The 23041-nt window shown below is 54.2% G+C and overlaps 1 protein-coding gene across 3 annotated transcripts; it reads right to left on the reverse strand.

The window, feature by feature from the left end:
• Positions 1-238: 238 nt before the first annotated feature.
• CLN6 (CLN6 transmembrane ER protein) lies at positions 239-20382 on the reverse strand. 3 transcript variants are annotated; one of them, XM_034993905.1, is made up of 7 exons: positions 20189-20382; positions 13508-13658; positions 8452-8550; positions 7222-7410; positions 6828-6883; positions 5350-5472; positions 239-545 (listed from the first exon to the last, which is right to left on the reverse strand). In XM_034993905.1, exons 1-7 carry the CDS (start codon positions 20272-20274, stop codon positions 452-454), a joined length of 798 nt encoding a protein of 265 aa, XP_034849796.1. In that variant the 5' UTR covers positions 20275-20382; the 3' UTR covers positions 239-451. The 3 variants fall into 3 exon arrangements, with proteins under 3 accessions (XP_034849796.1, XP_034849795.1, XP_034849794.1); XM_034993904.1 differs by lacking the exon at positions 239-545 and adding an exon at positions 2558-3722 and having other exon boundaries at positions 13544-13658; XM_034993903.1 differs by lacking the exon at positions 239-545 and adding an exon at positions 2558-3722.
• Between the last annotated feature and the right edge of the window lie 2659 nt (positions 20383-23041).

The raw sequence follows: 23041 nt of genomic DNA on the forward strand, positions 1-23041 counted from the left end.
ATACACAGAAAGGGGGTGCCTCGGGGATCTTTCCTTTCTCCCCCCTGGGACTAGGCTGGGGCAGACAACTCCTAGGTGTCGGGTGCTTTGCACTCTTTTTTTTTTTTTTTTTTTTAAGATTTTGTTTATTTATTTATTTGACAGAGAGAGACATAGCGAGAGAGAGAACAGAAGCAGGGGGAGTGGGAGAGGGAGAAGCAGGCTTCCTGCCGAGCAGGGAGCCCGATGCGGGGCTCGATCCCAGGACCCTGGGATCATGACCTGAGCCGAAGGCAGACGCTTAACGACTGAGCCACCCAGGCGCCCCGGTGCTTTGCACTCTTAAAGAAGACCCATCACACAGCATCCTCTGGGCAGGAAGGAGACCCTGCCATGATGGGACGCCCCCACTGCCAAGGCCTTGGGATGCACTCTGGAGAGGGAGCCCAAGCTCCTTGCTCTTGGGCTGGATTCAAATCCTTCCCTCAGGTCCATTTGCTGAGTGACCTTGGCATGTCATTTCACTGCGCTGTGCCTCAGTTTCTGCGCCGGGCCTCATCACAGGGCTGTCGAGAGAATCAAAGGGCCAGAGCACGATCGGTTCTCCACTTCCTTCCTTCTGGGGACCCTGAGGGTAGGGGTGGGGTGGTGCCTGCAGTGGGGTCTCAGGCCCCACCGCCAGCTACCCTGGGGGGGGGGCTCACAGGGAGGCCTCTTAGGTGACTTTCCCCAGCCAGGAAGGCTCCTCTTCTTCATTTCCCTCTTCTGCCCCCCAGAACTGCCCCCAGGCCCCCATCAGCCTGTCCCCATCTCCTCGCCCCAGAAGTGGGGTGGTTCCCTAGGGACACTGCGCTGGGCACAGCTGGGTCTCACCCTTCCTCTCCTCCCCAGCTGCTGGCTCCCAGCCTGTGGGGCTCCAACTCCAGGGCACCCCCCGCCTTGTTAGGACTGGCGTGGAGGGCCCAACAGGCCGTGCTTGGCACAAGGGCCCCCAGCCCAGGGGACGCGTGGGTCCTGGTGAGGCGCTGCACGTGCCTGCAGGAAGGGGGACCTCTTGCTAATGTGTATGGCGTGGACAGAGGGCCTGCCCTTGGTCTGCTCTCCCTCCCTCCCTCCTTCCTGACCGTGTCCACATGGAAGATTCTCTTTTCCCCCAGATGATGTCTCCTGAGTCTCCTCTTCACATCTGTTTCTAGGATTTGACTCCTCTCTGTTGGGGCTGAGAAGAGGAAAGATGGGCAGGATGCAGGAGGCAGGAGAGGAGGGAGCTTCTGCTAATAGCCTTGTGGAGAGAAGTGAGGCGAAGTCATGTGGGGCCTTAGAGGCCGGCGGGGGGGGGGGGGAACGACACAGAGCTGAGGCTTGTGGGGAGGCCTTCAGGGGCCAGGCCAGAGAGAATCTGAAGCAGACTCTCAGCTAAGTGCAGAGCCCAATGCGGGGCTTGATTTCATGACCCTGAGATGGTGCCCTGAGCCAAAATCAAAAGTCACTTAACTGACTGAGCCACCCAGGCGCCCCTCATACCTAATTTTTTATTCACTTTTTTTTGTTTTCTTATCAAGGACCCCCCCAAGCTGTATAAGCTCCAGGCCCCACATGACCAGGCCTGTGCCTGCTCATAAGACACCCAGCAAGTCTTGTTGTGGAGAAGAGGCCAGAGACAGGAATCCAGTGAGGTTGCTGGGCAGGTGGGGGCACATCCTATGACGATGCGACGTCGAGCATCTCCTGTCCAGTGTTGTCTGCTAACAGGAGCCCCAGTAAGTCCTGGGGGCTGTGTGGTGAGTCTGAGACCCCGAGGGAGTAAGCGACTTGCCCAAGGCTCGGTGCCAACCTCCAACAAACCAGCCTCCCCACCTTCCCCCAAAGGGCACCTTCTCTGTTTCAGCCTCTGGAGTGGGCTTGCAGCAGAGCGGGGAGGCTTGAGGGGCCATCTCGGAGAGGCAGGCCTGGAGATGCCCTATCCTGGCTCCCCGCCCCCCATGCCCCCCAGACTCCTCACAAGAGAGCTGGGACTGACTGGAGGAGGCCCTTCTTGCCCCCCACCCCCAGCATCCCACAGGGTGGCACAGAAGGCCAACGGACAGTAGCAGGGCCCGCTCGCAGCCCCTGACCGGCCTCAGACCAGCCACTGTCTCCCTGGCCCCAGGGATCTCCCTCCTGCCGCCCAAATTCACACCCAGAGCAAGAAGCAGCCACCAGCCAGGCTGGGCTCCACACTGGTCTTTATTCACACCTCTCTCCGCCCATGGAACCGGGGCTGGGGGCCCTCTAAGGGGGCTGCATGAAAGGAGCATCTGAGGCACGGGGCTCCCTGAAAACACAGGAGAGGAGGCAGGGCCCGGGGAAGGCAGGGCAGGCCCCCTGAGACCCACAAGCTCGCCGAGCCAGTGCTGGCTGGGAAATGAGACTGGTGCCGGCAGCTGGGGGGGCAGATGTGGCCCCAAGGCCTGGGGGAAGGCGGGCCCGGGGTGTCCTATGGGAATGAAGCCTCCCTTTTCTGGGAGCAGGGCCACGAGCAGAAGCCATGAGATTCAGGCTGAGACAAGGCCTACAGGGGAGAGCCTCCAGATCCGCCCCACTCCCAACATCCCCCAAATGCCCCCTGGCCCTATAATGGGGCTCAGGAAATACTGCAAGTGTTTGAGGACACAGCCTTCAGCTGCAGCTCAGACATGCTGGTCAGGCTGCCAGGAAGGGGTGCCACAGTTATGGGGGGCGGGGAGCAGGGAGACAGCTTCTGGCAGAGCGAAATGGTGCTCAGGGGAGTCGGGCGGCACAACACTCCGTGTGACCTGAGTCTGGGTGAGGATCTGCGGCGCGCACACCCTTCCCGGGGCAGCAGAGGGCAGCGACGAGAGAACGATCTGTCCATCCCAGGGCTGCCCCAACAACCAGCCCACTGACACACTTTGGGCCCTGCTCCCAGCTGGTGCAAATGAGGCCCAGAGGAGGGATGTGCTTTGCTCAACAATACCCAGAGAGTTAACTTAACCTTTGTAATCTGGCCTCCAGGGTCAGGGCAGGCCTGAGGGGTGAGCCAGGTGGCGGGTGATATGCCCAGTCCCCTCACCACTGCTGCCCCACCCGCCAGGCCTACCAGAAGCCACCGCAGGAAGAGACCCGCCCTGAGCGGTGAGCGAGAGGGCCCCACTCCAGTCAGGTGCACGAGAAGGCAGGCCCACGCCTCGGCCTGGACACCCGGCCTCCAACTATAGCCCATCCTGGAAAGATCCAAACCGAAGAGAAACTTGGGCCAAACAATCGCGTCTTACGACGATGCTCTCTGCACGCGCGCGTGTACACACACCCCTGTCCATGTGCACAATGCGCATCCGGCCGGCTGCTGTTAGGAGAGCGCACACACGGGTGGATACACGCGTCTGCACACACGCATGCACGCACATCCCCGCTCAGCCACTCTGCGGCCCGTCTCCCGCCAGGCAGAGCACCGGCGGCTGGTGCCAGGGACTCAGCGTCGGCTGCTGACGTGCAGGGTGTAGAAGGCCCAGGGCTCAGGGACGTAGATGACACCCGGGTACTTCTTCCTGAGTACCGTGTCATTCCACAGCCAGGCGACCCACAGTGCCACAAGCAGGAGGGTGAGGGCGAAGGAGTAGAAGAGGAAGAGGCCGTTGCTGTCCAGGAAGAGGCGCTTGCGCTTCTGGTGCAGGGCAAGGGCCAGCATGGCAAAGAAGGTGAAGATGAAGAGGATGAAGATCTGGCCCTCGGTGACCAGGTACCTGAAGAGGCCAGTGGGGGAGGTGAGTCAGAGGCTCTATCCTGCCCGGCATCCCCCCCTGTACCCCCATACCAGGCTGCCTCCGGGTCAGTCAGAGCAGCTCATCTCATGGAGGAGCAGGGAACCATCCTACTCTGAGCCACGGCCCACAGGCAGCATATTGATTTGGCTTGTAGAGTTGCTATTTTTTAAAAATGTTGAGTTTGTTATCAACATTTAACTAACAGATTAGCAGAACATGCGGATTTCTGGTTTCTTTGGTCATGTCAGGCCCCTATACCCGCACGAAACTGATTACAGGAGAAAATGGCTGTCCCTCTAGAAAGAGCATGGTTCTGCTGTTTGCCACAGTCCCCACCATTCCCTATTGCCTTACTTGAGGCCTACTTGATGCCCTTCTGTTACCAGCTTGGTTCCTATAGGCATTTGAGTTTGGGAATGCAGCTGCAATTCATAGGGTTGTCATTACTGTCTCCTTGAGGGCTGGGACAGGCTCAGATCTCCCAGGGTTCTCTGCAGCTTCTAAGACAGTACCTAGCACATAGCCAGGAATCGGTAGCATTTGTTGGAGGGCTTCTGAGACGTTGTCTGGTCCACTCCCTGCCTCTAGAGAGAAACATGATGCTGACCCATTCCACTCAAGGAATGACAGCTCTGCAACTCAGTGGCTGTGGAACCTTGACATCCTGGAGCTTCTGTGTTCTTACTTAGAAAGGGGACATAAGTGGCCCTATCTCTCAAGACGTAAGAGACTGACAAGAGCTGTGTACATCTCTTACTTGGAAAAGCACGCTGCTCAACAAAAACAGTCACTGTTCCTACTGTGGCCATCTCTGCACTGACACGCTGGGGCAGGGAGAGCCAGGCAAGAAGCCCTCTGCGTGTCGAACCACTTTCCTTCTTGCTGTGGTTGCCACTCATTCTTTTTCATCCTGCCTTCAGGGCGCATACAGATTGGCCCTGGTCGACCCTCTCCACCTGGCCGGGGATGGACCCAGGGGTGGATCCTAGGGACCTGGCCCTAGGAAAGAAGGCCCTTTTCAATCTGAGGCAAGCTTTCCATCAGAGAGGGGTCCAGTCCTTCCTATGACACCCACCAATGCTCAGGGGGAGCCTGTCCCCGGGGCAGAAGTGACAGAACAGAGGTAGGGGCCTGGCTGAGGCCTGAGTCCTCTGAAATGGGAGGAGAGCTCTGGAAGGCACAAAGAAACCAGGCAAGGAACTTCCCCCTTATCTGTCCTTGTCACCTTCATAGTGCTTTATAGTTTATGAAGCCTCTTTGCCTCCTTCTAGATCCTCACTATCTCCTGAGAGGGAGACAAGCAGGGGCTGTCCCAATTTCCCAAAGGAGGAAACTGAGGCCTACAGGGCTCTATGGGCTCAATATTACTGGTGGATTCTATGGCACTGGGGTTCCGGGAGGGAGGGCAGAGGAGCATGAGAATGGAGAGGGGCACTCAGGCCTGGCTTCCTGGTAACAGAGACGCTACCACAAAGCACTGTCACTGTCCCCACTAGACAGAGGAGGAAGCAGGAGCCCAGAGCGGGACTGTGGTCAAGAGCACATTTTTACTGCCTGGCTCACTAAGTGTCCCCACCCACCCTCCCCCAGGTCTGAGGTCACTCACCAATAGTACAGGCCACTGGGCATCACCAGGAGCAGGGCCGCCCCTGGCATCGAACTCTCAGCTTTGGCGGGAGTGAAACAACCGCTGAAGTATATGAAGAGGATGAGGAAGAAGGGGACGTACCTGCAACAGGGAGGCCAGGGCCTCAGAGGCCTGCCCAGCCGATCGCCCCTCCACCCGGCCCTGCCCCTCCTGGGGCTGCTCCCTTGCACCATCCCATGCAGGTTGCTTTCTGGTTTACAGAACACCCGGTTTAGGCCAGGGCACTCCTCCCCGCCAGACCTCCCCGTGCGGGGGGTCCAGGGTGGGGCAGGAAGGAAGCAGGAAGAGGAGGCCTGCTCCTGGCACAGGCAAATCAGAGGCCCATAGGCCGTGGTGGGGGGACCCTCCCACGCGGCCCTAGCCACCTCACTCTGCGGGGGTGTGTGTAGGGGGAGCCTGTCTCACCCTGGCACCCCTCACACCAGCAGTACCCCCCCCGCCCCGGAACAGGTGTACCCAGCAGGGCCAAGGGGGGAAAGCCTCCAGGTCCAGGTGAAAAAAAAAAGAGAGAATGAGAAAGAGGGAACCATACCTGCTGGGGTCCTCCAAGGGGCTTTGTAAAGCCCCCCGCCCATACCTAACCCACAGCCTCACCCCTTCCCCACACACAGCATCCCACCCAAAAGTACCAGCCTCTGTCCTCTCCACACAGGCTTCCTCTCCCACAGCCCCTTCTCTCAGCTACCCTGTCTCCCCCTCACGCGGCCCCCCCCCTCCCTTCCCAAACTTCCCCGGGGGAAGGTCTCTGGCAAAGGCCTGTCCAGGGCCCCTGGACTCGCAGCCAAGAGGACCAACTCTGCCTGTTCTAAATGGATCCTGGAAACAGGAGTGTAGGCCCGGTGTGCCAGGAGCCAGCCAGCTCACTCAGGGCTGAGGCTACGGGGTGCAGGGCTTGCTGGCTTCCCCCCCCCCCCGCCCCCCCAGCAAACCCTCTCACTGGCCCCAGCTCCTCCTGTGAGGTGGGGGGCGGAACAGACAGCTGCCGGCAGCTGGGGCCCCGGCTCTCCCGCGGCTGTGCACAGCTGGGAGGTTCCCGCCGCCTTTGGGGTGAAGGGGGGCCCTCCCCGGAGTTCGAGGAGCGGGACAGACAGCTCCTCCCCCCTCGGGGCCAGCTGGCCCTCCTCGGCTTCGTCCCGACCTCCACTCCCAAAGACCGCGTCCTGACACGGCGGGGTCCCCGCTCGGCGCCCACGCTCACCCCACCGCGGCCCGAGGGCGGGCCTTGGGCCCTCCCCCCAGGCTCCGGCAGGGCCGGGGAGGGACAGCCGCTCGCTGCCCTCTAGTGGCCGCCGCGGGCACCGCCGCGCTGAGACCCGGAGGGCCCCGCGCCCCACACCCAGAGGCTCGTCCAGTGTCCGCGAGGCCGGGCCCTGGGTCCCTGGGGAGGCAGGCCGGCTGGCGCTGCCTCCCTGGCTGAGACTGGCCCCAACACTCACCACATGGAGTGGCCCAGGTACTCGTCGTAGTAGTAGAGCAGCTCGAAGGAGTCGATCTGAGGACAGGGGCATGGCAGGTGAGAGCGGCAGGTGCATGGCGGCGGGGGGCGGGCTGCTGGGGCCCATGCAGCCCACCCTTCCCCAGGCCCGGGTTCCCCGCCAGCAGCCCTCATTCCCCACCCTCGGTCTTGCCCTCTACTGCAGGGGGCCCGGGTGGGAGCACCCAGTCAAAGTGCCACTTCCTAAAGTGCATCCTAGCTCGGCGGGTCCAGTGCCCTCACCCAGCGGAATGCCTTTAGCAGGTCAAGCACAGTGATGGGTCGGGGTGATCTCTTTGGCCTCCAGGACAGACTGTGCCCAAAGGCTTTACATGCAGTGGGGGAGGCGGCCTCACCAGCGTCTCTGGCTTGAGATTCTTGATGATGGGATTCTCCCGGACAGACAGGTGGTGCTGGTAGCCACTGAAGAGCAAGCGGTGGTTCACGGAGTCGCCCACCAGGTGGATGCTGGCGCCCATGACGAAGGTGATGATGCTGATGTAGATCATGGAGCGCGGCAGGGTTCGAGGGGACCGCTCGATGAGCTGGGGTCAGAGGGACGCCGGACACATGACTCAGCGTCCTCCACAACATGAGACACCCCCTGGTCTCTCCCCCGCTGCCTGGCATCGGATGGATGCCACTGGCTGAAAAGTCACTCGGAAATTGGGTCCCTTTAGCAGGCTAAGCCAGCCTCCAGAGTCTCATAGGATCCCTGTGAAGCCAGCAGGAACTGGGAAACAGCACCCCCTTTCCTCAGAGAAGAAGCAGGCTCAGAGGGACTAGCTGATTGCCCAAGGTCGCATGCAGGCTCCAGGCCTGGCCCTCTCCCTATTCCCAGCTGTGCCTCTGGGTGGCTGGGCTGGCTCAGTGGAGGCGGGACCCTCTGATTTTGAGCCACTGGTGCATGGTAATCACGAAGAAAATGTCAGGGAAGTGGGGGGGTGGGGGTGGGGAGGATGCTTTGGAAACCAAACTATTTAACTTAGGACTCCTCTGAATTCTAATTTTATACCCTGCTACTTTTGGTGATTAGAAACATCTTTCTAGAAACAAAATGATGGGGATGGTAGATGGCGATAGTTGTTTTAAGAGTCCTTATTTGGACGTGCAAAGCCGGCAGCCCTGGCTAGCTCTGTGACATCTCCAAATCCCGGAGTCCTAGGCCAGAGTAGAGGTCACCTCTGTTGCTGCCACCTGGACCCTAATTGCCTTCCCAACTGGTCCCTGACTTCTCCCCAGACAACCAACCCACTCACTCCTTATGCCTCAGCCTCCCCAAATGTACTGTAGTTTCACAAGCATGAGCCTGTCTTCAGGTCCTTTTGCTTGACCACCTCTCCCACATCATCCCCTGGCACACGAGGCTGACGCCCAAATCAGACACCCCTCCTTGGGGAGGGCTTCTCCATCCCTCCTGGCCAGGCCTTTGATGTGTCCCTCCATCACAGCCTTCGCCCCCCAGGCTGAGGCAGGGTAGGCCTGTTTCCACCTGCTTCCATGACTCCCAGGGCTCGGCACCAGCTTCTTGCCTGAGGAGGAGGGGATGAGGGTGGGAAGGTGGAGCAGGGAGCCCGGGACTGTACCTTGAGCAGGAGGAAGGGCGTGATGACGTTGTAGGCCATGTGGAAGTAGTCCCCCACGCTGGGCTTGTTGAGTGGAAACCATTCGAGAGGGAACACCAGCTGGGGAGCAAAGGGAGGAACGGTGTTCACGCGGGCAGAGCCCCACAAGGCCCTCGGCGAATCAGCCCCCACCTCTCCACACACACTTAACTCTTTCTGTGATCTCTGGGGATCCTCTTGGCAGCCCTGGGGTACCTAGCAGAGAAACTGAGTCCCAAAGAAGGTAAATGGACTTGTCCCAGGCATACTAGTAGATGCAAATCCAGGGCCTGACTCTGTGCCCCGCTCCCAGTGGGTACTAAACAAATGTCCCTGGGTACTGGTCTGGGAGCTGGAGGCTGCTTTGGGACTTCGTGGTGACCCTTGGTTTCCCCCTCTGCAACCCAAGAAATGTGACCCAGGTGGTCGACTTGGGCCCTTAGGAGTCTGACGCTTCAGGTCCTATGATGATGATCTCCTGACCACTAGGCCCCATGCTCTATGCATGGAACAGATGGACTGCTTCCAAATCAGGTCAAAAGTATACGTTAGGAAACAAAGGAGAAAATAAGCGAGTTCTACAAAGTAGCTTCAGTTCTTTCTTTCTTGCCTTCCCTGAGAGAAGAGGCAGGTCAGGGGCAGTTCCTCTGCCTGGAAAGTCCTCTCTTATTGGTCTACCCCAGTGGGTCCTGGCCTTGTCCGGGTCAGTGTGAAAACCCCCGTGCAAAGTCAAAACAAGTTATGACCCCCCAAACTGTATTTCCGGGATCTGTTGACTGAGAACACAGGCAATGACCACAAATTTCAACTGAAATTGTAAATGTTTCTCTCTTTTAATTCAGAAATGCCACATTGGTTAAAACTAACCCACACATATAAAAACTCCCAGGATATAAACTCTGTCCCTCTCTTTCTCTCTTACTCGGTGTGTATCTCTGTATCTTCACCTATATCAAGATATATATTTGGATATCTACACCACATCTTCTTTATCCATTCATTTACTGATGGACACTTAGGGTGCTTCCATCATTTGGCGATTGGAAATAATGCCACAATGAACATAGCGGGGCATACATCTTTTCGAATTGGTGTTTTCATTTTCTTTGGGTAAATACCCAGTAGTGGAATTACTGGATTGTACGGTATTTCTGTTTTTAATTTTTTTTTAGGAAACTCCATACTGTTTTCCACAGTGGCTGAACCAATTTACATTTCTACCAACAGCACACAAGGGTTACCTTTTCACCACATCCTCGCCAACACATTATTCAGCCACAAAAAGAATCTTCCCATTTGCAACAATATGGATGGACCTAGAGGGTATTATGCTAAGTGATGTAAGTCAGAGAAAGATAAATGCCATATGATTTCACTAAACATGTGGAATTAAAAAAACAACAACAATGAACAAACAAACACAGAAGTAGAATCATAAATACAGAGAATTGGTGATTGCCAGATGGGCAAAATAGGTGGAGGGGATTAGGAGGCACAAACTTCCAGTTACCAAATAAGTAAGTCATGGGGCTGAAAAGTATCGCCTAAGGAATACAGTCATGTATTGATGCGGTATGGTGCCTATGTTTAGTGCGCCAAGCACGGACAACGTAAAACTGTCAAAGCACTTTGTTGTACACCCAAAGCTAATAAAACACTGTACGTCAACTCTACTTAAATTTCTTTAAAAAAGATACATACAGCGGCTGCAATACTCTTTGTGATAGCAAAATACCAGGAACAGGCTGACTCTTCATCTAACCAGGCGAGCTGAATACGTTATAGCGCATCTTTACCATAGCAGGTGAAGTAGCCATTATCAGAAATGACCCCTTATGGGTACTGACGTGGAAAGACAGCCATCGTATATCCTAAGGTAAAGCAAGCAAGCTGTAGGATAGGCGTAAAGTAAGATCTCATTTCAGGTGGAAAAGGAAAGAGAATATAGAATATGTTTGCAGGAGCGGAGAAAGGAGTGGGTGGCTGTGCCCCAGACCGTCAGGGGTGGGACTGGAAAGGGAGAATCGAACACTTCTGCATAGACCTAGGCATTAGTTGACTCGTTACAACTACTACATACTACCTTTTATAACTTGTACGAGTTTGGTTTTCGTTATTACAGATTCGGGAATGTCATGCCTACCTTTCAAAAGCTCCAGAGTATACAGGAGCTTTTCAAATGTATACTCTCCTAACAAGCCCACCTAGGTTGCTGGGCAGGCTGGGGAAGTGATTTGCCCTGCGGGACACCGCCCTGGCCAGCTGTGGCTGAGTCCCAAGGAGTGAGGGCAGAGGACAGCCATGAGCCAGCTCCGGGCCTCATTTCCCCCTCTCCATAGCATCAGTGTGATGGGCAGCTCCTTTGGCCCCCAGTGTGTGCGACCTTCATGCGGGAAGGGGGCTTGGAGCAACCAGGCCCACCAGCCTTCTTACGGAGGAGAGAACCAGAGCCCAGCAGACAGTGACTTGCCTAAAGCCACCCACAAAGCTGACCAGGTGCCCTGACTCCTGGCTCAGTCTCTTTTCTTTCTCCTACACTTAAACAACATGTAAGCCTTACAGAGAGTCTGCAGAAAGGAGAAACAGCATCCACCCCAAATCTGCCCCAACAGTGCCGCCAGAATAGCTTTGTTTTGCTAAAGACGTATTTCTTGGGGCGCCTGGGTGGCTCAGTCATTAAGCGTCAGCCTTCGGCTCAGGTCATGATCCCGGAGTCCTGGGATCGAGCCCCGCATCGGGCTCCCTGCTCCGCGGGAAGCCTGCTTCTCCCTCTCCCACTCCCCCTGCTTGTGTTCCCTCTCTCGCTGTGTCTGTCAAATAAATAAATAAAATCTTAAAAAAATAATAAAGATGTATTTATTTGAGAGAGAGAGAGAGCGCACGCAAGAATGAGTAGGGGGAGGGAGAGAATCCCAAGCAGACTCTGCGCTGAGTGCAGAGCCTGATGCGGGGCTCGATCCTAGGACCCTGAGATTTTGTCCTGAGCTGAAATCAAGAGTCAGCTGCCTAACCGACTGAGCCACCCAGGCGCCCCAGATTAGCTTTTCGTATCCCCTTCGAGTCTCTGACCCATGTGTACAAGATGCTGAGATCGTCACTGACTTGCCATCGGGCAGTATGTACACCGCCACCACCCCTTTTCTCCCCTCGAACGACCCCCGCTGCTCTAGAGTACCCAGGATTCCTGTTTCATGGCCAGAGGACGTTTTCTGTACCGGATACAGAAAGCTGATGTACCCAGTCCCTACTGCTGGACACTGAAATCACATCCAAGGTAAGCAACACTGCAAGGAACAGCTTTGCGTACAGAGGCTGTTGTCCTCTTGCTGATTACAGCTTCAGGGCAGATTCTCGAAGGGGTCTTACTGGGTCAGGAGGGACGAACATATTAGGGTTCTGCAGATATACATGACAGCAAGGGGGTAGGCTCTGGGGCCAGATGTTTGCGTGAAGATGCTGGCTCTTCCACTTGCTACTCGGGTGACCCATGAGTCTTCCCATCTATAAAATCGAGATTAGCAAGAGTGCTGAGGCAAGGATTCAATAAGTTTAAACACATAAAGGGTTTAGAACAGAGTGAGCACTCAATGCACGTTAACCACTATTTCTACTTTCCCATTATTATGATTATTATCATTGTTCCTTCAATAAAAGTGCTTTGAGGGGCGCCTGGGTGGCTCAGTCAGTTGAGTGTCTGACTCTTGATTTCAGGTCATGATCTCAGGGTCCTTAGATCCACCCTGAGTCAGGCTCCGCACTCAGCGTGGAGTCTACTTAAGATTCTCTCTCTCCTGGGACGCCTGGGTGGCTCAGTCGGTTAAGCGTCTGCCTTCAGCTCAGGTCATGATCCCAGAGTCCTGGGATGGAGTCTCGCATCGGGCTCCCTGCTCTGCGGGGAGCCTGCTTCTCCCTCTGCCTCTGCCTCTCTCTCTCTCTCTATCTCTCATGAATAAATAAATAAAATCTTTAAAAAAAAAAAAAAAGATTCTCTCTCTCCCTCTGCCCCTCCCCCGCTCACGTGTGCGCACGCTCTCTCTCTCTAAAATAAATAAATCTCGGGGCGCCTGGGTGGCTCAGTTGTTAAGCGTCTGCCTTCGGCTCAGGTCATGATCCCAGGATCCTGGGATCGAGCCCCGCATCGGGCTCCCTGCTTGGCGGGAAGCCTGCTTCTCCCTCTCCCACTCCCCCTGCTTGTGTTCCTGCTCTCGCTATCTCTCTCTCTGTCAAATAAATAAATAAAATCTCTAAAAAAAATAAAAAAATAAAAAAAATAAATCTCAAAAAAATAAAAAAAGTAAAAATGCATCGAGCGCTTAGGCCAGGAACTGTTCTAGGTGCCTAGCTGTCCCCTTGACAAACTGCTTTCCCAAAGGGCTCTACTAATTTGCATTATCACTAGCATGTGCAAGATGTCCGTTCCAGTTTTGGATATAGTTATCGTGACCAGACGCACACACAAATTAACAATTTGGTACATGGTGGTACCTCACTCAATTTGTTCACATTCTGTTACCTATTTATCTATCTACGTATGTCCTTATTACAAGCCAGGGGCTTGGGCCCTCTCCCGGTATTAATCTCTGTGGAGGCCACCACTGTCCACTGATGCACGGAGTACCCTGGAGGGAAGCGGATGGTGTCACAAGCCAGCATGAACACTTCCCTGAGGCTCAGAGTCATAGATAATATGCAAAATCAGCCTATACTCTTTACCTCCAGAAAAATAATATTATACCAAGGCCGTGGGGAATGCTCTGCTTTCTTTCCCACACCCCGTTGTATGGCTTGGTGATTTGGTTAAAGCCGGGTGTGGGACGGTGGGGTGGGGGAGGGGCACATTCTCCCTGTTTAGGGCCACTGGTTCCCCTGTGAGAGTCAGGGCACAGTATGACTATGCAGGCCCCCAGGACCCCCGCTTGCTGGCACACACACAGAGCTAAAGGACATGCAAGCATCCAGGCCTATTCTCGCAGTTTACTGTAGAGAAAGTGACTTGTCTAAGGTCACTCGGCTAATTCAAGTCACACTGTGTCCTCACCGCTGGTAGGGGCTCTGTCCACGGCTTCACACTCACCATGGCAATGGGGCGGCCAAAGTCCAGAACCCAGTTCTGCAGGGTGAAGTAGAACCAGAGGTCAAGGTGGAAGGGAGCTGTGCCTGCAGCTTCATCAGCCTTGGCGGCGCTGTGCCTGGGAAGGAACCGGACAACAGGGGTCAGCTCTTCTCTCCGCCCAGGACAATCTTCCCCGAGATGAGCCACAGAGAGATATGGGGATTTGAGGGCAGGAGGATTAATTTCTAGGAATTTTGCTGGAAATACTGGCTCTGAGGCCAAGGGGAACGTGTCCTGGGAATGGATTCCAGCTGCCCTATTGTTAGCTTAGCTTCTCTGTGGTTCAGGAAGGAAACTGCCAAACTGGTATTGGGCATTCTCGCCTATAGAATGACGGGGAGACGAAATGGGGCAGAGGATGCAATGTGGCTGGAAAATGTGAATCATGATGACAGATGACAGCAGTGAACCTTTATTGAACATTTACTATAGTCCGGGCCCATTATAGCTGCTTGCATGCATTATCTCATTTAATCCACACAGAAATCCTTTGAGGTTGGAATATTATCCCCATTTTACATAGCCAAATATGTGTGCCTAAATGATGAGACTCCATAGCTTATATTTTTAACCTCTCTGCCATCATCACATCCACAGTGATTGGGCCACCAGATGGGCATGTGACCTGAGCTGGACCCATCAGCGGCCTCTAGTGAGATCTGCCTTATAGACCGCAGACTGGGATCAAGAGGCCCTTTCCCTCAGTTCCTGGACTAGGAGGAAGTAAGAACAGGGCTGCTGGAGTCACTCTTCTCACTAACCCACAGTGCAACGAGCCAGCAGGGGACAAGCTGATCCAAGAGACACGGCAAGAAGTGGAACATCATCTGACATCACATCTTTGGATGCCTGTCCCTCCTGCAAAGCCGTTGGCCATCTGCTTTTCACAGATGAGCTGAAGTTCAAGGGCCAGTGCATCCGCAACTTCCTCCAGGAAGGCTTCCCCGATGAAGCTTTTCCCAAAACCCCACCAGCCCCACTACAGGGGTGCTTCATCTCTAACTCCTAGTCTAGCCATGACATCACAGGCCTGGAGTTTTGCTTATATCTAGCCCCTCAAGAAGATGAGTGACTTTTAAGGTTCTCTCAACTCACCCACCGCATCAGAGTCCAAATCCTCTTTACGATGTCCCTGACACTACTTGCATGCCTCCAGTGACAAGCAGCCTGCTACTTCCTAAGATGACTGAGGTGTGAGTTTTATTGCTCTATTTGTGCCAAGAGCAGAGCTGTGTGAATGGCCCATATTACCCAGAGTTCTCAGCTCAGTTCTTGGTTTACACTTAGCAATTACTGGCTGATTTAAAACCATCTCAATCTCTAGTTACTCATTCGTTTTACTGGCAAATATTAGAGGCGACATGAAGGTCTTCTCAGTGCTCCTATTGCTTCTGTAACTTTTGGGGATCCCTCTCAGCCAATCGAAGAACGGCCCACAGTGGGCTTGTAAAGCAGCCCAGAGGCAGAGGGGCAAGCTCCTGGGGTGGGGGACAGGGGGTCCCACCATCCTCTGATGGCTGGCAAGACAGGTGGGGTGGGCCTTTCTTGGGTCAACTAAGTCTTCTTGTTCCTTTACTCAGTGCCCACCCCCCAACTTATTGAGTGCTGAGTGTGTGCTGTGCTCGGAGCTTCACCTGCACCATCTCACTGACTGAGCAATACCAGGAGGTCGTTCCCCTCTTGTGTGACAGATGAGGATGCTGAGGCTTAAAGGGGTTGAGCGCTTAGCCAAGACCACCCCCGTAGTAAGGGGCTACAGCAACTACTCTTTTTGTCAGCCTATTTCCCACTCCATGCCTCTTCTAGTAAGAGATGATGTTCCCTTGGCCACAGGGAGGGCCTGTAACCTAAGCCAGCCCGGTGGGACTTTTCCCATCAGAGTTGGTGGAAAGAGTGCCTTCCCTTCTGGCGCTGGGGTGCTAAGGATGCAAGTCCCGGGCTGCCTGTGGCCAAGGAGCCAGCCTCAAAGGACAGCCAGGCGAGAATGAAGCAACCCTGCAGAGAAGACCAGGAAAAAGGAAGAGGCAAAGCCCTGAGAGTTCTAGGCAGCCCCCAGGTAACGGTTTGGCCACATGAGCCAATATATTCCTTTTTGCTAAGGGAGCTATAGTTCACACTGGCTTTATGTCACTTGCAACTCAGGAGTCCCGAACAGGATAAATTCAAACCTGTGTCTATATGAACTCAAGAACTGTGCTCTAAATAGTTTCCTCTTCTGTTTCTGTTACAATAAACTATGTGCCATATGAAGAGATCAAGACAGAGAAGGCTCAGTAAGGCCTGGGGCAGTATGCAAAGCCTGCATGAAGGAAGAGAGCCTGAAAGCATGGATGGGTGGATTTAAGTAGGCAGAAAAGCAGGAGAGTGGGAATGAAGACCTGGAGTGGAAGGAACGAAGGCGCTGCATGGAGTCGAATGCCCCGGCTTATCAGTAGAGAGGAAGAGAAGTGAGAGAATGGCTGGGCTTCAGACTGGGCAGATAGTCAGAAACTCGCTGTGAGGACTGCTCTGACATGGGTCTGAGATGAGGGACTGGCTTAGAGGGCCCACCTGCCCTTCCCCTTAGTGACTATCAGTCAAGGCCTCAAAAAGCAGGTGGTGAGAACCTCCAGGCCTGAAGAACTTGGTGGGAGAAAGAGGATAACAACCCTCAATGTTTTATTCTGGAAACCTCCAAACTGGGCAAGGAGTAGGATGTTTGCTACAGAAGAGAAACGTATTTTGAAAGCCTGGGGAAGTACTCAGGTATGGGTCTCTGGAAGCTGTGGATACCTAGCATATACTAGGGGCTCAGTAATTATTTCCTCCTCTACCCAAGATGGCATCTCAGTTAGTGGAGATCCCCATCAGTAGTCCAGCCTGGCTTAGCAGGCAGGAAAAAAAAGGACAGATACAGGGCATTCAACTTGGAAATCAAGATTGGTTAGCATCTGACTGGTTTTCTTCTGTTGGGACTATGACCACAGGTGGCAGATTATGGAGGGTGAAGGCATCCTCTCCCCTAGTCCTTGTCCTGAGGATGAGCAACCTCAAGCCCGTCCCAAGTTCCTGACTCCACAGACTTCACACACTGAGCCCCCAGCCTGTGCCAGCTCTAGATCTCAGTCATCAGAAACTGCAGCTGAGAACATCAGTCCATGGCAGGTAACCCAAGACAAGGATGGCCTTTTCTCTCTTCCACAGCTTTCCAAGTCTACCATATGGGGGAACTGATACCATGACAGGTGGGGAACACATAACATACAGCTGAAATATTCAAAGCAGTCAGCATCTGCAGGATTGCCTGGGAGAAAAGGAAGGACTCAGCCATGGTGGAGTCAAGCAGGGGACTATAGCGGGAATAATTTTGGTTCTATATAAAGAATGGTAAAATACCTGACATGATGGAAAGCTTGAACAAAAAATGAGAAAATGAAGGCAAATAAGAGGGAAAAAGAAAGGCAATTAGAAACCCCAGGAAAAACAAAAACAATATAAGAGAGCATATGGTACTGTTAAACATTCCTTGGCTCTGTAGGGAATGTTTACATGGCTTAAAACATTAAACATTAAACATAAAAACATTGCATACTGATTTTCAAAGTTTAGAATCCATGCACACACAAAACATGGAAGACAACTATGCCTAAAAACAGCAGGTAAATACCATTAAACTTGAGAACATGAAAGTAAAACTATAGAGGATAGGAGTTAGGGGAAAGGGTAGGGAAAGCCAAACGTTAGGGTAGGGGACTATTCTTCTTCTTCTTCTTCTTTTTTTTTTTTTTTTAAGATTTTATTTATTTATTTGAGAGAGAATGAGATAGAGAGAGAGAGCATGAGAGGGGGGAGGGTCAGAGGGAGAAGCAGACTCCCTGCTGAGCAAGGAGCCCGATGCGGGACTCAATCCTGGGACTCCAGGATCATGACCTGAGCCGAAGGCAGTCGCTTAACCAACTGAGCCACCCAGGCGCCCTATTATTCTTCTTTGAAAAAGGAATAAAGAGATAATGCCTATAGTTCCCCCAAAAGGAAATAATGGTGTATGGATGTTCCCTAAGGCTACAAAGGTAACAAAGAGAAAAACTAAGAATAGTTTAAAAACTGAGAATAGATGAACCATCTTGTGAAGATGAGGGAGGTATAAGCGAGCCAAATCATAACAGGAAATCAGTAAATATTATCTTAGAAGGTACAAATGATAAATCAAGGGGTGCCTGGGCGGTTCAGTCGGTTAAGTGTCTGCCTTCAGCTCAGGTCATGATCCCAGGGTCCTGGGATCAAGCCCCGCATCCGGCTCCCTGCTCACCGGGGAGCCTGCTTCTCCTTCTCCCACTGCTGCTCCCTCTGCTTGTGCTCTGTCAAATAAAGAAATAAATAAAATCTTTTTAAAAAATGATAAATCAGGAAATGGCAGTTGAGCATAGCTTTTAAGAATATGGACTTTGGAGACCACCTGGGTTCACATCCTAGCTTTGCCACCAACCAGATCTTGAGCAAGTTACTTAACCTCTCTTGGGCCTCAATGTTCCCATCTATAAAATGAGTGGTAACAGTAGATCCTACCTCAAGAGTTGTGGTTGAATTTTACGTGCAAAACTTTAGAGTGGGCTCTGGTCCATGGAAAGTGTTACATAGTATTTGTTAATACTATTTTAAAATATGAATTTAATTCTAGTAGAAACAGCTAAAAGAAGCTACTGTGGATGTCTCTGGTGCCAGGGAAAGGTGGAACAGAGAACCATTGCTTTTTACTCTAAGCCCTTCGGTGCTATTTAACGATAGGCATGTATTACTTTGATAGCAATACAAAAACTATCAACAGAGCAGGCAGAAGCTGGAATGGGCTACCTCGAAAGATAGTGAACACTGTGTCATCAGAGGTGTGTAAGCTAAGCATGGATGCAGGAGAGGAAATCCAAGCATCTTAGGAACTGGACAGGTTGATTCTGCCTACTGTCTTAAGCTACAATGATACTGAAAATGGTCCTAGAGTTACCCTAGCAGGGTGGCAGGGATACCCTGGAAGTGAGTCAGCCCTTGTGCCATCCCCAGCGAGCACCGTGGCTGGCAGCAGCCCAAGTGGAATAGTACAGAAGCCCTGGGTTTAGACCCTGGTTCTTGCCAGCAAATGATATTATCTCTCTGGGCCTCATATACGAAATATGTTTTTGTACATATACAAAATATGTATGTATATGTTTCCACATATACAAAATAGAACCAGACTAAGATACTGCTTAGGAAGCCCCACACATGAGATAAAGTGAGATCATATCTGATACCCACAGATTGTTCTAATTGGGCTGCTACAGTTCAGGGCAGTCAAAGACCCCCAACTTGAAGGGGATCCAGAACAGAAACGACCCTCAGTAGCAGGAGAAAGAGCTACCCTTAGCCAAGTCTCTCAGACTTCTCCCCTCATCTCAAATCATACCACAGACTTCCTAAAATTGACTCTGAGCACACCAGTGCTCAAAAACCTTCCGAGGCTCCCATGTGCTTACCAGAAAAAGGCTACATTTTTAACCTGCCATTTAGGGCAGGAACTAGGGTGAGGCAAGTGAGGCACACAGGGCCCAACACAGGGGTGCCCGAGAGTGAGCGTCTCCTTAAATTTCTTTAAAATTTGCAGTCTAGGCTTTCATTCTAGTCCCAGCCCTGCTGCCAGGAAAGGCCCTTCCCAGTCAGTCCACATCCTCTTGCAGCTGTATACCAGAAAGCTCCAGCACCACTGACCCCTTGCCTCTCCCCAAACTTTCCACCACCTCCTCCCCCAACTGGAACAGCTTTTCCTCCCTGAGTCACCTACTGAATACTCTGGACTCAGCTCAAGTGCCACTTCCTCCACGAAGCTCTCCAAGATGACCTCTTAGCCCCTTCTGGCTTCACCTCACCCACCCCTTCAGTGCCCACCACAGCACTAGGCACACCAACGATACTTAATGCAAGGAGTGTTTCTGGCCTGCACAACAGGATGAAGGCAGAATGGAGGGAAAGACTAAAACGTGGTTTCTGTGTTTCTTATTCTGCCCCTCCTGGTCTCAACTATATAAACCAGTAACTTCTTGCCCTTAGTGAGAAAAGGGAACGGCCAAACGAGAAAAGCCCTTCCTCGTTCTTTCTCGGGAGGGGAGCTTCCACACACTTCGCTGTCTCTTGAATTTCCATTCTCACATTCTTGGGATAAGGAGTGAGCCTCCCGATTGACACCAGAATCCAAGTCCTATTCCGCTTGGAGGGACCCCGAGAACTTGGAGGTGGCGCCCCGGGCGTGCAGGTGCGTTGGGGGCGGAGTGTGCGCCGGGGTCCTGGGGCCCGCCGCCCCACCCCGAGTTTCTTGGACCCCTAGATTGGTCTCCCCAGAGGCGCGACTGTCCTCGAGCCGGCCCGGGGGGAAGGGGGCGCCGGGGGCTGCTGAGCCTGCCTGGGCCCGGGGCGTCCCCAGGAAGAGAAAGGGCGGTGGAGACGGGGCCCAGGCGCCAGGGCGCAGCGAGGGCAGCGCAGGGGAGACTGACTCCGGCCGCAGCCCCCGGCCCACCCCGGGCTCCTCCAGCCGGGCCCCCGCCGCCCGCCCCGCATCACGTGGGGGCCGCGGCCTCGCTCCCCGCGCCGGCGCGCGCCCACCTGGCCTGCACGAAGGAGGCGCCCGGCTGCGCGCTCGCGCCGCCCGCCGCTCCCGGATGCTGCCGCCTCCGCGCCGCTGCCTCCATGGCTGCCCTGCCGGCGGCCGGCGCCTCGGCCCGCTTTTCAAGCTGGGGAAGCGCTCTGCTGGCCCGGCGGCGGCGGGGCGGCGGCCAGAGCAGCCACCGGGCACGGGGCGGGCGGGGGCGTGAGAGCGCTCAGCCCGGGGGGCGGGGCCGGCGCGGGCGGGGAGGAAGGGGAGGGACGCGGGGAGGGGCGCGGGGAGGGGCGCGGGGAGGGACGGACGGAGCGGGGGAGGCGGGGCGCGCCGGGCCCGGGGGCGGAGGGACGCGACGGTGGTGGCGTCCGCGGCGTGGAGCGGGGCACGGGCCTGCGCACGCAACGCGTGTGGCCCGGTGGGGGCTGGACGTTGCTGGGGTCGCCGGCGACGTCCGGGCGGGAAGCTTGGCCTAGGCAACACCGGATACGGGTGTTGGGGGGGTAGGGACCCGGGGTACGACTCACCTGTTCCAGATGCTCCCCTGGGGAGGAGGCGAGGCTGGATTTCCCTTGTCTTTGGGGACAGGGACGGGGGTGGGGGGAATTATGTCCTCCCACACTGCGCCACGCGCTTTCCTTTTTCAGATGGAAGATGTCGCTTCCTAAAATGTCACCTCTGTGGCCCTTGACGCTAGGAATTAAATAAAGGGCGGGATCAGAGGGTAGGACGGAGAGGAGCAGCGAATTCTTTCCAACCTGGGGTGGCGTGGAGTGGGTTGATGCAGATTCTAATTCTGGATTTGTCACTCTTTCGGACTTTGTGGCTTTGGAAAAGTCACTTGCTCTCTATCCCTCCCAAACATGTATTAACTCCCTGCTGTGAGTAGCACACTGTGTGGACAGGAATGGACGAACCCAGCTCTAGTAAGGTGTACGTTTGGTGGCTGGAAGGAGGCATTGGTAAAGGGTGTGAGCGGAGACTTGGAGGGGGTGGGGTCAGACCAGGCTTCTGGAGGATGGACATTCCCGTTGTGACTTTGGACTTCTGAGATGACACTGAAGTCTGAGCAGGAGTGGAGGGAACACAGTGAGTGGGGGAAAGTGTTCCAGGCAGAGGGAACAGCCAGCTAGGAGGCTCAGCATCCAGAGAGAAGCTGGTGTTTGGAGAAAAGGAAAGTTCAGTGAGAGCAGCAGAGTGCATGAAGGAAGAGCAACAGGAGGTGGCCTGGGGAAGGGTGCAGATGAAGAGGGCCTTTATCCTGGGAACAACGGGAAGCAGTTCAAGAGTTTGGGGGTAGGGAAGTGGCACCATCATATTTGTGTTTTGGATGAGACAAATGGGGTGGATGAGAAGAGGCAGGACCGGAGACCACCAGGTGGAGCACGTGATGTGCATTTGTTCTAGGGAGGGTCCTGCACTGCTCAAAGCCATGGTGGGAAGGAGAGAGTTGATGAGCCCAGTTGCATGGTGGGTACCATGGTGGTGCCTCCGGTGTCAGGGGTGAGGAGAGAAGAGTCCAGGCTCTGGCCAGGTTCTGCAGCTGGGTGGGGGGTGGAGGCGCCCTCTGGGAAGGGGGCTAGAGCAAGTTTATGGTAAATGAGAATTCTTCCTTGGACATATGCTTGAGGTGGGTCAGGAAGGCTGTTGGGCCCGTGGATCTGAAGCTTAGGCCAGACCTGGGAGCAGGGCAGACTGACTTGTGAATCAGGGGAGTAGAGATGATAATCTGAACCTAAGAGGCTGCTTGGGGGGACAGTGTCCCTGTGAGAAGAAAGAACAAAGGGCAAAACCTGAGAACAATCAGCAAGCTGACTGCCTGGGTTTCAATCCTGGTACTGGTCCTAACTAGCTGTGACACTGGGGTAAATTGCTCAACCCCTTCCAGCCTCAGTTTACCCATCTGCAACAAGGAGAAACCTGTTGCATCTACTGCATGGGGGATGTGATGGTTACAGGACGTCATGCAGATGGAGCGCTTGGCACAGAGCTTGGTGCTGGTGGGTTTGTTCGGAGCCGTAGTCTGACCCTAGACCTGATGTTTCCTGAGTGAGATGATGGGTTTGAGCCTATTTCCATTCCATTTTCTTGCCTCTACTTTCCTTTGGGAGACTTTTATTGAGTTTTATTCCTTCTCATTTAGATTTGAGCCCATGTCCTATCTTGGCTGTGACTGGGGCCTGCCTTGGGGTCATTTTCCATCAGCTCCCCCCGCCCCCGCCCCCGGGCTCCAGCAGCCCACAGGCCACACACCCCAGTGCCCACCCCAGCCCCACTAAAGAGCATGTTGGCTTTATAGCTTTTTTCCCTCTCATTTGCTCCGATGTCCCTATTTGGCAGCAGAGAAAGCCAGTATCCTGAGCTGAAGTAGTGTCCCCAAGGTCAGCCAACAACAATGCTCAGACTGGATTCCTGGTTTGATTTTGGAGAGTCTGATCTTGTTCTACAGATGGCTCTATGTATATGCCAGAGAAGAAGGATTGAGGCTTCCAGCTCTGACCCCAATCTCTTATTCTCTGCCGGCTTTGCAAGCCTGCTGGACTTCAAAGGAAGGGGCGTGAAGTGCCTATGATGTAGTATCGGTTTAATAACACCCAAGGTTGGGCTTCCAGTCGTTAGAGGATGAGGCTGTGTGGAGGAAGCTTCTCTGGCCCATTTAATCTTCCAATCCCTTAAATACCAACAAATCTATCTCCCATCTGGAGCCGGCAGCTGCCCCTGAGTGGAGGGGGGCCCAGGCTCGCAGCAGGGGCCAGGCCTCCCTGAATGAACATGATGAATACCACTGCCCCCCTCCCCGAGCCTGTTGGGATTATCAGTCCCTCTCTTTCCTGTCCCATCAGGACTCTTTAAGAACA

This window comes from Mirounga leonina, unplaced genomic scaffold, assembly GCF_011800145.1.
Source record: "Mirounga leonina isolate KUSES-001 unplaced genomic scaffold, KU_Mleo_1.0 Mir_91, whole genome shotgun sequence".
In the NCBI taxonomy this organism is placed as follows: domain Eukaryota; kingdom Metazoa; phylum Chordata; class Mammalia; order Carnivora; family Phocidae; genus Mirounga; species Mirounga leonina.

Coding starts and splice junctions, on each gene's coding strand:
- CLN6 (XM_034993903.1), bottom strand. CDS start 20,274: ATGGAGGCAGCGGCGCGGAGGCGGCAGCATCCGGGAGCGGCGGGCGGC. Junction 6,884..7,221: donor ATCTCAAGCCAGAGACGCTG/GTGAGGCCGCCT, acceptor CCCTGTCCTCAG/ATCGACTCCTTCGAGCTGCT. Junction 3,723..5,349: donor CCCAGTGGCCTGTACTATTG/GTGAGTGACCTC, acceptor TGGCCTCTTCAG/GTACCTGGTCACCGAGGGCC.